We start from the raw sequence: 13,721 nt of genomic DNA on the forward strand, positions 1-13,721 counted from the left end.
TTCACTCCCACTGTCTGCCATTGGTTGGACAAACCTATAAGCTCACTGAGGAGCCAAATTACATCCAGGCCATGGGTTGAGCTTGACCTAGTCCAGCTCCACCTCTGTGGATCTAATGGGTGGAGGGATAGAGTTATGGGTGGGGTTAGGGTGTGGCCGGACCTTCCAGCTCCACCCATTAATCCCAAATTACATCTAGAGAGGCGGAGCTGGACTTCACGCTCAACCCATGGCTCTGCAGTGAGCAGCCTCTTTATTAAACTGGGATAGGAAGAAAGTATTTGAACATTTAGATGCACACTTCAGCTTTTAACATGGGAAAGCGCCCTCCTCAGGCATCTAAACCCTCAGAGACTCACTGAAGCAATAATGTTTTGAGAAATCAAATGAATATGGTTTACGCCTACGTGCAATAACAGATCAAACTATCAAGTGTTTTCATTTTGGCAGGGAAATTGGTTTTTTTTCAGCTGTTACTGACTGTTTTGGACGACCTATAATGTTTTTCTTTCTCAATTCCCAATGTTTAGTTAGTCTCAATTCCCAGTTTTCTGATTTTATATCCAGTGGCTTTCCAGAAACTAAGATCAATATCAATACTTGTCAAACATATCACAAGCAACGGCAAGGCCATGGGTTAAATTCCCAGGCCAAGTGATGACTGATAAAACCTTGAATGCAATGTTTGGAATGTGAGGGTTAAACAAACAGTTTGTTGTTTAGTGCTTATTAAACATCATATAGCCTGAAACGTGCATTAAAGACTACTTTGATTATAATTGTCAAAATGTAGTGACTCCTAAAATAGAAATGAAGTACAACATATTCTTAATTTCATAATATTTTTATTCCACTTAACAGTGCCTTTAATAAAGCATGGCCAGTCAAACTCATATTGTGAAATTCAGGTTTTATAAGGTGATCAAAAAAGGTTTATGTTAAAGGTGAAGATGCCTTTTCTGCACCACTAATAGCACCAAATCGCACTCTGTTCATGTAAGCAGTCCAAACAACATTGTCTTAGCCAATGACCTGAATGATTGTTAAATCATTAGGCCTGCATTAACTCATCTAAACAAATACATTCAGCTAAAACTTCAAGACTTGTCTCTAGGACTGCCAATCAATGATGAAAATACGATCATGAATACAGAAGCTGCCAAAAGTAGATAAATGGATTTTGCATTCATTGGAAATTCATTAGATATCACAGTTTAGATTTGTTAGGAGATGCTTTTTTGGCCCGGAGACAGCGATTCTCACAGTCCTCCTGAGTGTTGAACCGGTTGCTGTTCCCTTCACAGCCTCCATACCAGAACTGGGCGCATTCACCACTGTGGACGTTGAAGTACCATCTCTCCGCAAAGTTTGAGCAAGTTCCTGCGTCATACTCAAGCTGGCAAATGTCTGAGCAAAAAGAAAACAAAACTGAGTTTTAATGAGGTATTTTAGCGCATCTTATTCACAAACCACCCAGAGTCAAACTTAACTGGGTGCTACAGTGTACAAGTTGATATTTGTGAGTATTTAAGTTATTCTTTTGTCACTGCTGCATGGATATTGAGTTCTGCACTCATTTTGTTACTTAATTTGCATACCTGTTTTAGTGAATCAAGGATGCAAAATGTATTATTTTATGGTTTGGTCTTAAAATCAATGCTCGTCAAGCGCAAAATGTGAGTATAAATCAGTGTTGGCGAGTCTATGAAACAGTGTCAATCGCCAGTTGGCCGGTAATATTCTTATGAATTTTAACAATGCAATATAGTGGTGAGAACATCAATGACGCTAGGGAGTCAGGACAGTTGACGGGCCAGGTTTAAGCCTTGCCAATGTAAATCTTCAAGCGCAAGGCGACGTGAAAAGGAACTCAATTCAATTTTCTTAAGTCACTGGCCATTGCCAGGTGTGGCAAAATGTCAGTTTTATAATTATATAAAAACAGTGGTATGGCATATCTGCCAAGTGAATGTCTCTTTTACCCTTGAATATACTGGGATCATCCTGTGGAAGATTTTCGGATTCTGTGGGAATAATTTGAACAATCTTAAAACTCTGTGTATAGGTTCATAAAATAAAGCATCTAATTTAGAAAATAGAAATAAATTATTATAAATGCTTAAAATCCTATATGCAATCTCAAAACTCTACAGATAAAAGGCCGACATAAAAGACAGCATACAATATATATCTATTAAAATGATAAAGAAAAAATTAGATATACATTAAAGCTTTAATATAATAGTTAACACATTATATATAATTATACATGTACATTTATATATTCAAATGTAATAATAATAATTATTAACAAGTAAATAATTAATATTAATTAAAAAAAATTACAAACCGTTACAAACCAAAGCCAAAATATCATTAAACAAGCTGTGGTGAATTTACCTGTGGACCCACACTCTCTAAAGCACTCTTCCTCTGTCAAGAATCGGTTTTCATTTCCGTCACAACCACCGTACCAAAAGTGCAAGCATTTCTTACTCTTCTGGCTGTAGTGCCAACTGGACACATACGATGCACAAACACGGCCCGGATCTCTTTCAAGGAAGCATCGTGCTGTTGGAATCAAACAGTACACAGTCCACTCATTCCCCATGGCACTGAATACTGAACTATGTCAGAAAACAGCTTGTGCATTTTTAATGTGGGAGCGGATACATGCACACTACTGCGCCAGAGACTACTGTGCAACTTCAAAGAAGCAAGAGCAGCTACAGTATATGAGGCTAGGAAGATCGGGATTCGGCACCTTTAGTTTTTGAAGGCTCCGTGTGGTCCTTTAGGTGCTCTTCTGTAAAAAGTTCAGTGTCCTCAAGTTGATTGGGTCCAGCGAATGGTTCTGTTTTTTGCTCATCATAATCATCATATTCCTCCAGAGGTTCTTCTGTTGTGCTGAGCACTTCGGTGGGCACATCAGTGGGTAGAATATCTCTGAAACACATTTAGATGGATTCATTTTATTAAAAAGCACAGGTTATGTCTTGTAAAGCTAATTAATGTCCAATGTTCCAGCATCTGTTTGAATTTCAACTTACAAACAAAAACTAAATATGGCTCACGAAGCCCAATGTGGCAAAGGTTTATTGCATAGATGAGAATATCACTGGAGTTAATTCTTATTTTCTCGTTTCATTCACAGAAATGCTTTCACGCCTTGCTATTGTGATTAATCAAGAAACAACAGTAAAAATAGAAGCACTTAGCTCTACATGAGGCCAAGCACGGCCTACACTTTTGGCACAATGCAAAGACTCAAAAGCCAACAGTAAAATATTTAGACCACCCTAGTTAGGGTTCAAACTTACAACATCTGGATTACTGAGCCCAGATCTTAACCAACCGTGTCACACCACGCAGTGTCTACACAAACACATGCACATAAGCCAACCTTTGTGATTAGATGTTAAAAGATTACCTCTCTATGGTTTCTAGCCCAAATTCAACAAACCTCGGCACAAAACCACGACAATCACGGGTTTCTACCAGTGACCGGGGTAAGAGTCCTCCTGCAAAACAACAGCAGTTGTTTAACTAAATAAAAAGGTAAACTAAAGTTGAATTAAAACTTAAACCATGAAAAAAAAAAAAAAAACATTTTCATTACTTGAAATGAAACAGTAAATGTTAACTAAAATAAAATACAATTAAACTTCAACTCATTTAATTTCAGCCAGGTGCCAAGGCAACATTTCTCATTTTCTTATAGTTTAACTAAAACTGATTTTTGAAAATCAAAACAATAACAAAATTACTTTAATAAAAACAATACTGCTTGAAAGGGTGATGAAACACTACAGCATGTTTTTTAAGATGTAAATGTTTGTGTTGCAAATGATGAAAGACGATGTTAGCATCTGTTAAAGGGATAATTCACCCAAAAAATTTTAATTTGCTTTTAATTTACTCACTCTCAGGCCATCCAAGATGTAGATGTCTTTTTTCTTCAGTAGAACAGTAAAGGAGATTTTTAGATGAAACCGTGGTCCTCTGTGATTCATATAATGCCTATAATAGCATATAATATAAAATGGCTAAAAATAATTCATATAATATTAAGTCAGTGGCTTCCGTCACTTTGAGAGTAAAAAACACATGTACAGGCTGAACAAAAATAATACCTGTGACTCTTGACGATTCATTGAGGTCTCCATGAAGCAAAGTGATCGGTCTGTGCAAGAAACTGAACATTATTTACAACATTGTTACCTGTAATCCACAGCCTCTGCAAATGATCCTGAGTGTGTTCACGACAGTCTGTAGGACTGGAGCTCAAACCCATGACATCTGTGAAAAGTCAATCTTCCCAATTGGGATTGCGCAAGCAACGCTTAGGATCATTTGCCGAGGCTCTGGATTACAGGTAATATTGCTGTAAATAATGTTCAGTTTCTTGCACAGACTGATCACTTTGCTTCATAAGGCATCAATGTATCGTCAGTATTCATTTTGTTTTGACTGTATTCGTTTTTTTGACTCTCAAAGTGATGGTAAATAATGACTTGCATTATATGAATCACCAAGGATCACGGTTTCAGCTAAAAATCTTTACATTTCTAGGGAAGAAAAAAAGATGCCTACATCTTGGATGGCCTTAGGGTGAGTAAACTAACAGCAAATTTTCATTTTTGGGTGAACTATTCCTTTAAATTCCAGAGAAAAGGGAAAGCAGATAATAGAGAGTTTTGGGTTATCTTCATAGAAAATGCTAAAAAGTCTACAAGTTTAAACACCAGACCAGGTTAGTAAGCAATTCTATCGCATCGGCCTTATGAATATTCCTTACTTTGGAGCATATTCAGGAAGGCGGATAGAAAGCGTGTGGCGTACTCTCTGTCATCCAGGAATACCAGATGCTGCTCCAGAGGAGAGTTGGTGAGCTCCTGCATCCGGGTCCAGTCGAATCTGTGTCCCGCCATGAGGATAAACATAACAACATTCTGACATTTACATAATCTAGACAGATAATCAAGCTGAGCTTTGCTGTGCTCAGAGTTTTCACCAAAAACAGTCACAACCATTCGTTTGCTTCGTGGACTCTCTGCTTTAAGCATAATGTTAGTAATCAACCACTCCAAAGCAAACTCCGGATGGGATGTCCCGCCCACTTGCTTCAGTGCACTAGAAATATGCCGCTTCATGATACTGCGATCTTTAAACTTTGTGAAGCTGAACTCCTCATTGATGTAAGAGTAGCCGTAAACGGAGCTCTGCTGGTAGGCGGCTATCCTGGTTTTCCCGTCCGCTCTGCTCGGCTCGTTGCTCACACCGATCTGGTCTAACAGAGACAGAACAAGCTCCTTCGCTCTTAAATACTCTTGAGGGTTCATGTTATTAGACCCATCCAGCAGAAAAGACATGTCCAGATCCATCTGTAGAGGTGGCGGCTGTGGGATTATACCACACGCCGGGTCTGGATTACAACGGTCTGGGGGAGAAAAAACACAGTTGGTTTGTAAACAAAGACATCCATCCATGTAACAAAAACTTGATTGAAACGCTTCAAAAAATGTGGTTTATATCATAAAACCACACGCCGGGTCTGGATTACAACAGTCTGGGGGAGAAAAAACACAGTTGGTTTGTAATCAAAGAAAAACTTCCTACATAAGCAGCTGCATCCTTACTTAAAGGAGAACTCCGGTCAATTTTAACATTGAGCTCATTTTTTTGTACATTTGGAGTGCTGTCAGTACAGAGAACAACGACAAAAATCGGTGTTGCCTACACCGAGTTATCCTCTTTTTAAAATTTGCACCCTCTTGACTTCAGTGGGGCAAGTTTTAAACCTGCTTTTAGGCTCTTAACATCCTTGATGTGTCATTACAAGTGCACTGCCAATGTGAGTGATTCCTTCAGAGTGAACACGGGTGAATCTGACTGCAGTAGATGTGAAAGATATCAATAAAAGTGACGTTAATTCAGCCAGCGCACGTACCTGTGTTTACATCCTGTTTTCGGTCGAAGTCCACAGTAATCGATTGTCGAGTTCACGCGCATAGGTTTAGTACCTATGATCATGCGCGTGAACTCGACAATCGACTACTTTGGACTTCGACCGAAAACAGGATGCAAACACAGGTATGTGCGCTGGCTGAATTAACGTCACTTTTATTGATATCTTTCACATCTACTGCAGTCAGATTCACCCGCGTTCACTCTGAAGGAATCACTCACATGACCTGTGCACTTGTAATGACACATGAAGGATGTTAAGAGGCTAAAAGCAGGTTTAAAACTTGCCCCATTGAAGTCAACAGGGTGCAAACTTTAAAACGAGGATAACACGGTGTAGGCAACACCGATTTTTGTCGTTGTTCTCTGTACTGACAGCACTCCAAATGTACAAAAAAATGAGCTCAATGTTAAAATTGACCGGAGTTCTCCTTTAAACAGAACCGCATAAATGACCGATTTGGAACACTCTACATGGGCAGAAACTCTGTGCATCATATGAAAAGAGCATTAGGAAGTAAGCATACAAAAAAAAAAAGAATGCACAGAAATATTGGTCAAAATAGTCATTCTTTGGATTTTTAATCAACATCTCTCTAAGTTCGTCCACCATCATGACTGGATATTTTTTACTGAACGTTGTTGCAATGCATTATAGAATTGACTTCTCCGTAATGGATAATTGCTGCTGCCTTTGAATTTGAATAAAATGATATATTTTTGGAGGTATAGCATAATTATGCTGCTTACATTTTGAAACAGACTTCACACAAGGAGCGTGCAAACAGAGCCACGGTCACTTTCATTCATTTAATCAAGCATTGAATTGATCAAAAATTACAGGAAAGACGTTTAGAATTTTACAAAAGATTCAAATAAATGCTGCTCTGTTGAACTTTCTATTAATCAATATCAATTAGCATTCCTTTTTCCAATGCTAATCCTAAAAAAAATGTTTCATGGTTTCCCAAAAAATATGAAGCAGCACTTACTGTTTTTAAAATTGATAATAATCAGAAATGTTTCTTGAGCAGCAAATCATCATATTAGAATGATTTCTGAATGATCATGTGAAACTGAAGACTGGAGTAATTAGCTGAAAATTCAGCTTTGATCACAGGAATAAATTATATTTAAAAAATATATTAAAACTGTTGAGTGTGTCTGCACTGGAGCTTACCAAAACAAATGATGCACTGTTTAATGCGATTCACTTCTCTGCCATCAACATAAATGTAACTTCTTGTGTCGTCAACCTGAGAAAAACATTTGAGGTGAATTAATAACTATTGTTCATAAATATGGTTTATGCATTTATTTCCCAGTGACTAGTCCGGGGGGGGGGGGGGGGGTTCTGTGGAGTTCTGTGGAAAAAATTAATTCCGTTTTGAGATATTTGTGTGTGAATCATGGGCATCCAGATTCTGTAGAAATGAAGATTTCTGTGGAAACATATTCTGTCTGGGCTGTTAAAAATGATCTGGAATCTGACAGCTTTTGGGAGGAATGCCCTGAGGATGGTCGTTTGACCGAAAGCTTGGTGATTAAAGGATTTAAGTCTTCTTTTTAAGGTGGTCTGCGAAACGGATCAGGTACTTGGCCTCGCTGTTGTAGGAGATCACAGACACTTGAGCTCCCTTTGGACAATTTGTCTCAGCAATGGAAATGTCTTCCAGTAAGGAGAGAGCAGCAGAACGCATTCGCTCGAACACTTCAGAAGATACACCTACAGACATGTCAAAGGCTATCACCAGGTCTGTGGGGTAAACTGGACACTGGGAACGGTTACCTGAAATCATTGTTGGGAGAAAAAAAAAACTATTTGTAAAAAAGAGGGATTTGAGGAGTTCTGTGGAAAATACTTAATTCCGTTTTGGGACATTTGTGTGTGAATCATGGCCATCCAGATTCTGTAGAAATGAAGATTTCTGTGGAAACATATTCTGTCTGGGCTGTTAAAAATGATCTGGAATCTGACAGCTTTTGGGAGGAATGCCCTGAGGATGGTGGTTTGACCGAAAGCTTGGTGATTAAAGGATTTAAGACAGTGTGCAGACAGTTTATTTTTTGGGAGGAATTTCCATGAAAGGGATTTAAACATGGTAATATGTGCTAAATGGAGCTGAAATGACTCTTATTCATAGCTGAGAACTTAAGCAAATGATCCCAAAACCCAATAAACAAATTGCATGTGGATGTGGGCATTCCAATTCTATGGAGGACACAAAAAACCTGCACATTTTTCTATGGACTTCAAACATCCATAGAATTCAAAATTCTGGATCTTGTATGTTTGTTTATTAGATTATTTATTAGATTATTAGATATCTGACCTAATATGTTGATGCTTTCAGCCACCAACGAAAATGCATTATTCATTATTTGTCATCACAGTCACTAAATACATTGGCATATCCAAATCCGATTGTTTTCATATCTACCTGCATTGCTCGTCTCGCATCCTCAGCGGGACGTAGAGCGATCACTCCGAGGCCAATGTCTGCAGCCTTGAACTCCAGCATCGCTGTGGCGAGGCTCGATTCAGCATTCGATGGCCCGTTCGTGAAGAACACAGCAACCTTCCTCATAAGCCTGCCCTTTCGGACTCGTTTGAAGACGTTTCGTGCCACGAAGCGCATGGCTTGTCCGATGTCCCTGTTTTTTGTGGTTCTCTCTACGGCGATTGTTCTCAGAGCTTCCAGAAGAGTCTTCTTTTTAAGGTGGTCTGCGAAACGGATCAGGTACTTGGCCTCGCTGTTGTAGGAGATCACAGACACTTGAGCTCCCTTTGGACAATTTGTCTCAGCAATGGAAATGTCTTCCAGTAAGGAGAGAGCAGCAGAACGCATTCGCTCGAACGCTTCAGAAGATACACCTACAGACATGTCAAAGGCTATCACCAGGTCTGTGGGGTAAACTGGACACTGGGAACGGTTACCTGAAAGCATTGTTGGGAGAAAAAAATATATATATATCAACTATTTGTAAAAAGTTTGCAGTTATGAAAGATTTTAAAAGTTATTGATAAATAAGGCATTGAAATGTAGTTGAAGTAAATGGCAAAGCATACCAGCGCAGCAAGCTGTGGAGACAAAATGCAAGATAAAATGTAGATGATTTCAAGGTTTAACAAGCTAAAAGGCAAGTCTAAGAGATCATGGAGAGACAAAAAAAAAAATGTTCTTCAATGAAATCAAATTCAATCAGTCATTCTGCTTTGAATTCTTTGGATATTAGAAGTGCACTGAACTTACCACAGTTTTTGCGTATGTATTCGACCAGGTCACATTCCTTTATGTTGAGAAGCAGAAAAGGAGGATAGAAAGAAGCCAATAAACAATTTTGAACCGAGTAATTTAATGCTGTTTAAAGATCATTTATAGTAGCCTAATATGAACCTACAGGCATCGGACTGATTCCAGGAAGTCCTTTGTCACCCTAAAAATAGAGTTAAATAAACAATTACAAAAACAATTAATGAAATAAAGATGAGCAGAAACATTTTACAGTAAATCATCAGCACACATGATTTACATGTTCATAAACTGACATCATTTTGTGAATTATTCATATGCAAATGACTGACCCTGTGTCCGTCCATCCCTTTTTCTCCTGGATCACCTGGAAAACCCGGACGACCAGAGTTCCCCTGATCACATCAATACATACAGTAACACAGCATAACTCATTAACTTTATAGGATATTGCATACTCACAGAACCTTCTCTATAATGTTATTATGCAAGTACATTGAAAAAGACATGCTCAAATAACATGATTGCTTTGTTGGATATTAACTTTTCAAAAAGGTTAATAAATGAGCAAAAAGAAAATGAAATGAAGTCGTACCGGTGTTCCTTGATGACCTTTATGTCCTTTACCTCCACTGGATCCTTTGGAACCATCCTCACCCTATTGTTATTATCATTGTTATTAAGAATGTTATATTTTAATTATTATTATTGTTAACATTTACACGATTACATAAAATGCCTAGTGATGAGCTGATGTTTGATTAGCTTTAACACACCTGCAAACCAGGGAGGCCAAAGAATCCATTGTCGCCCTAAAAGCAAATGTATTCTGTTAAATGAATATCCATAAAAACACACAAAGGAAATTGAGAGAGAAAACAAGCTATCGTGTTTTGCTTATGTTATGTGTGCTTGAAGACTAAAATTTCATCTTTGAATATAATTTCATTATTTAATATTATGTATCTGTATTATTATTCTTTATTACTATTCATAATCAGTTGTATTATCTTATGAAGTTTAAAATGCACGAGTTAGACTATGGATTGCATGGACACGTGTGTTTAAGGAACATATTTTAGACACAAGGAGAGTAGCTGGGAGGATCCTGAATGATCCTGAATGCTCTTTGCAAGAAAAGTAATGTTTCAACTGATGCAAATGTACCATTTGTATACCACTAATATACACTGAGAAACAGTTTCTTAATGTGGAAGCGTGGATTGTCTCACGTGTAAGCATTAGCATATACGTTCCATCTTTAAACAACCTTAAAAGGATGTCGAAAGTCGCTCAGTTGTGTATTTAAGCTCAATCTTACTGTACTACGGCAGAGAAACACGGAAACGCATAGACCTGGCATGAATATAACATCTTCTCAGAGTTTCTCTCCTGACATATAAGAATAAAGATTTTTCTTGGCGAGATAACTGGTGTCCGGTCCTGTGAATCAAATGATAACGGGGAAAAGGCTTAATTCCAAGTCTACAGTGCTTGACGTTGATTGCGTTTTTGGAATGTACTCTAAATCGTAGCATGTTTCAGACGATGAAAACTGACTTATATTCTGGAAAATATGGTTAAAAAAAAACGTTTAGAGAATGTTCTGATGTTCTTTTGTGTTCCAAATGACATGTATCAGTCTCCACTTTAGGCTTATGTTACTGGTGATGATAGATTTATGCTTTTCTGTAGGGTTTGATTGTTAAACTTTGGGACTAACCTAGTCACCAATATTATTATTTATAATTGGTATTATTCTTATTTCTATTATTCCTACTGTTGTCCCTTTATCTATCTATTTATAATTGTGAACATGTTTATGCATGTATGTTATCATTTATACACTATCCTTTTTGTTTTGGAGTTGTTTTTGTAGTTTATTTGAAACCAAACCCGTGTCACAATATTTGGAATATTTTCTGTTAAGGTATTTCTATTTCCCTCAGGAAGACACGTTGTACATTGATCATGTTAACACTGAATAAACATGTCAAAAAAACAAAACTAAACTAAAAAACCTTTTAGGATATGCTCCTTAAACAGATTTTTCAGTAAATGTACACATCACAGGTACCTTGTGTCCTTTGGGCCCAGCAGGTCCGTAACCATCTCTTCCATCTTGTCCCTGTTTATATAAAAGTCATACATTACATTGGAAAGTCACACCAAATTATTCCACATGCTTTAAATGGACATTTTAAAATTCAAAGATGCACAAATGCACCAACTGACCGGAGGCCCTTTGAATCCCCTTGGCCCCTGCGTTCCCTTGATCCCTGTGTCACCCGGTACACCCTAAACACAAGCAGGCACACTTGAGAAAAGAGGAGCACAAATTTGCTCTGCAACATTATATAACCACAGAAGTATTACATAATATACTATACATGAACCAGGTATTGATTTGCCTAAATAAAAGCCAGTCAAACCTTGTAATGCTTTTGGTATTCAGATTTGGTCACTCAGAATCCAGCTTAAAAGTAAAAGAGTTTAAAGTAAAAGTTTAAAGTGCCCCTGTTATGCTATTTTAAAGGTTCCTACTTTGTTTAGGAGGTCTGCTACAATAGGTTTACATGCAAGGTCAAAATAATATACATCACACACCTGCACAACACTACAACTACAGTGTTTGAGGGGCTCGATGGTGTTTTTAGCCCCCAATGGCTCCTTCCAGGCAGCTAACCCTAACCTCAACCTTAAACCTACCCATCCCCTCGCTGCCTGGAAGGCGCCGTTGGGGGCTAAAAACACCAAACACCGTTTGAGGGCGGGTCAAAGTAGACAATGTTCGCGGGCAGCCAATGAAGATCATAGGCTGCCATTATGCAAATTTGATACATTGTTACGTAGGTTTATAAGAGGAAGTAATACTGGAATTACACACTGCATGAAAGGTATTATCTGAAAGAGCATAATGGGGGTACTGTTAACCGTTGCCAGTGCGTCGGCGCACTGAAGCGGGGTTTTTTTTATATATAGTTCAAAGTTACTATCAGATTTAATGTTATACCTTGACAAACTATACATCATTAAAAAGATCAAGTTTCAGTATTTGACCACTATTGTATTCTGAGAAACTTATAGCGACAGCTATTTCTTAATTTGTGTCAGGAGTTATGAAATGAAAAAATTAGTCGATACCTTTAATATGAATTATGCGCGTCAGCCGCTTTCATTCATAAAAAAACTCCCGTGCTGTCGTCATGACAGCGATACACAAAACAACGTCCTTCAGGGCTTTTAGCTCAAAAATGTGCAGATTTGGAGAAATATTGATATATTCTCATAGGTTTACATCAGATTTCAATAGACAGGAATAATATTTATTGAATTTATACCCAAATGCGTCGATGTAATCATTATGAGCGCTTTGATACTCTGATACTGTGTTTTTAATTCTTACCAATAGCCTGAGGGCGCTATAAGCACAATAATAGTCCATTATATGGAACATGAAGAAGAGCCATGATCATGTGACATTCCAGGACGTTAAAAATAAAGTCATTTGACATGGTCTTGAAAAACATTTAACTAAATCCAGTTTTGGACTTATTATCTTCAGATTTTAAACATAAAATGTTTAGACATGTGGCTTTAGCTGTAGTGCATTTCTAGATTGCTACAGTGCCAACTTCAATTTTATTTTCATGAGGATGTTTTATAAAAAATAATTTCTAATAACTTTACAAAACTTTGAAGCTATTTATAACAATTTTTTTCATTATGACAATAATTCTACATTTACAATAAACTGCCAGGTGTCAGCTTTCAAATGAGATCATACTTGTGCTTTTAGTACAAAGGGTTCATGAACTGTATGTGTTTCAGTTTGGGTATGTCATTTCTGGGGATTTTTCAAAAGTGGGGTTGCAGCTTAACAGGTTAAGAAATGCATTTTTCAGGAAAAGAAAAAAAGGAGGAGGAAGAAAACATGATGCGTCAGACCGTCAGTCTTACATACCCTTGGCCCTCTGTGTCCTCGATTTCCCTTTAAACCTTCAGCTCCAGGAGGGCCAAACGGACCCTATGAAAACACAGACGGTTCTCACAGATGTGTTCTATATCATATATGTTTTGCTCTAAGGGTAATACATGAACACGCATCTAGTTTAAACAAATCGAATACACACCGGAATTCCAGGTACACCTGAGTGACCTTTTTCTCCCCGAGCGCCGTTAATACCTGGTGGACCCTGAACAGGCAAGATTTAGAGAGGCGTAACACAACACATCAATTCCAACACTATATCATCTGAAATCTGTTGTCGGTGTTTCTTTTTAAATGAGGGTGAACGGTCCCAGTTCTCACCACTTGCCCAGGGTAACCAGGAGGCCCTCGCTCTCCGGCTTCTCCTTTCTCATTTGAAGATTCACCCTTTACAGACACACACATTAACCACACATTACCACAACAGAAATGAACAGAACATATTATATTAGAAAAGAACAGAGTATAATAGATTAGAGAATAGAATGTTAGAACAGAAAAAGAATAGA

The 13,721-nt window shown here is 37.8% G+C and overlaps 1 protein-coding gene across 1 annotated transcript in view; it reads right to left on the minus strand.

Annotated features, from left to right (window-relative positions):
- Positions 1 to 830: 830 nt before the first annotated feature.
- LOC311279212 (collagen alpha-6(VI) chain) overlaps positions 831 to 13,721 on the minus strand; it is a 37,857-nt gene continuing 24,966 nt past the window's right edge. Inside the window, exons 24-42 of the mRNA XM_084390542.1 lie at positions 13,534 to 13,599; positions 13,355 to 13,417; positions 13,186 to 13,248; positions 11,457 to 11,519; positions 11,299 to 11,349; positions 9,998 to 10,033; positions 9,817 to 9,879; positions 9,554 to 9,616; positions 9,370 to 9,405; positions 9,222 to 9,258; positions 9,038 to 9,049; positions 8,409 to 8,905; positions 7,148 to 7,223; positions 4,799 to 5,440; positions 3,431 to 3,521; positions 2,765 to 2,946; positions 2,401 to 2,571; positions 1,983 to 2,024; positions 831 to 1,407 (exon numbers count right to left, since the gene is read on the minus strand). Of these exons, the coding sequence (XP_084246668.1) occupies positions 1,208 to 1,407; positions 1,983 to 2,024; positions 2,401 to 2,571; positions 2,765 to 2,946; positions 3,431 to 3,521; positions 4,799 to 5,440; positions 7,148 to 7,223; positions 8,409 to 8,905; positions 9,038 to 9,049; positions 9,222 to 9,258; positions 9,370 to 9,405; positions 9,554 to 9,616; positions 9,817 to 9,879; positions 9,998 to 10,033; positions 11,299 to 11,349; positions 11,457 to 11,519; positions 13,186 to 13,248; positions 13,355 to 13,417; positions 13,534 to 13,599 (2,454 nt within the window). The 3' untranslated portion in view covers positions 831 to 1,207. The remainder of the gene's footprint in view (positions 1,408 to 1,982; positions 2,025 to 2,400; positions 2,572 to 2,764; positions 2,947 to 3,430; positions 3,522 to 4,798; positions 5,441 to 7,147; positions 7,224 to 8,408; positions 8,906 to 9,037; positions 9,050 to 9,221; positions 9,259 to 9,369; positions 9,406 to 9,553; positions 9,617 to 9,816; positions 9,880 to 9,997; positions 10,034 to 11,298; positions 11,350 to 11,456; positions 11,520 to 13,185; positions 13,249 to 13,354; positions 13,418 to 13,533; positions 13,600 to 13,721) is intronic.

Source organism: Rutilus rutilus (genome assembly GCF_951802725.1).
Source record: "Rutilus rutilus genome assembly, chromosome: 20".
In the NCBI taxonomy this organism is placed as follows: domain Eukaryota; kingdom Metazoa; phylum Chordata; class Actinopteri; order Cypriniformes; family Leuciscidae; genus Rutilus; species Rutilus rutilus.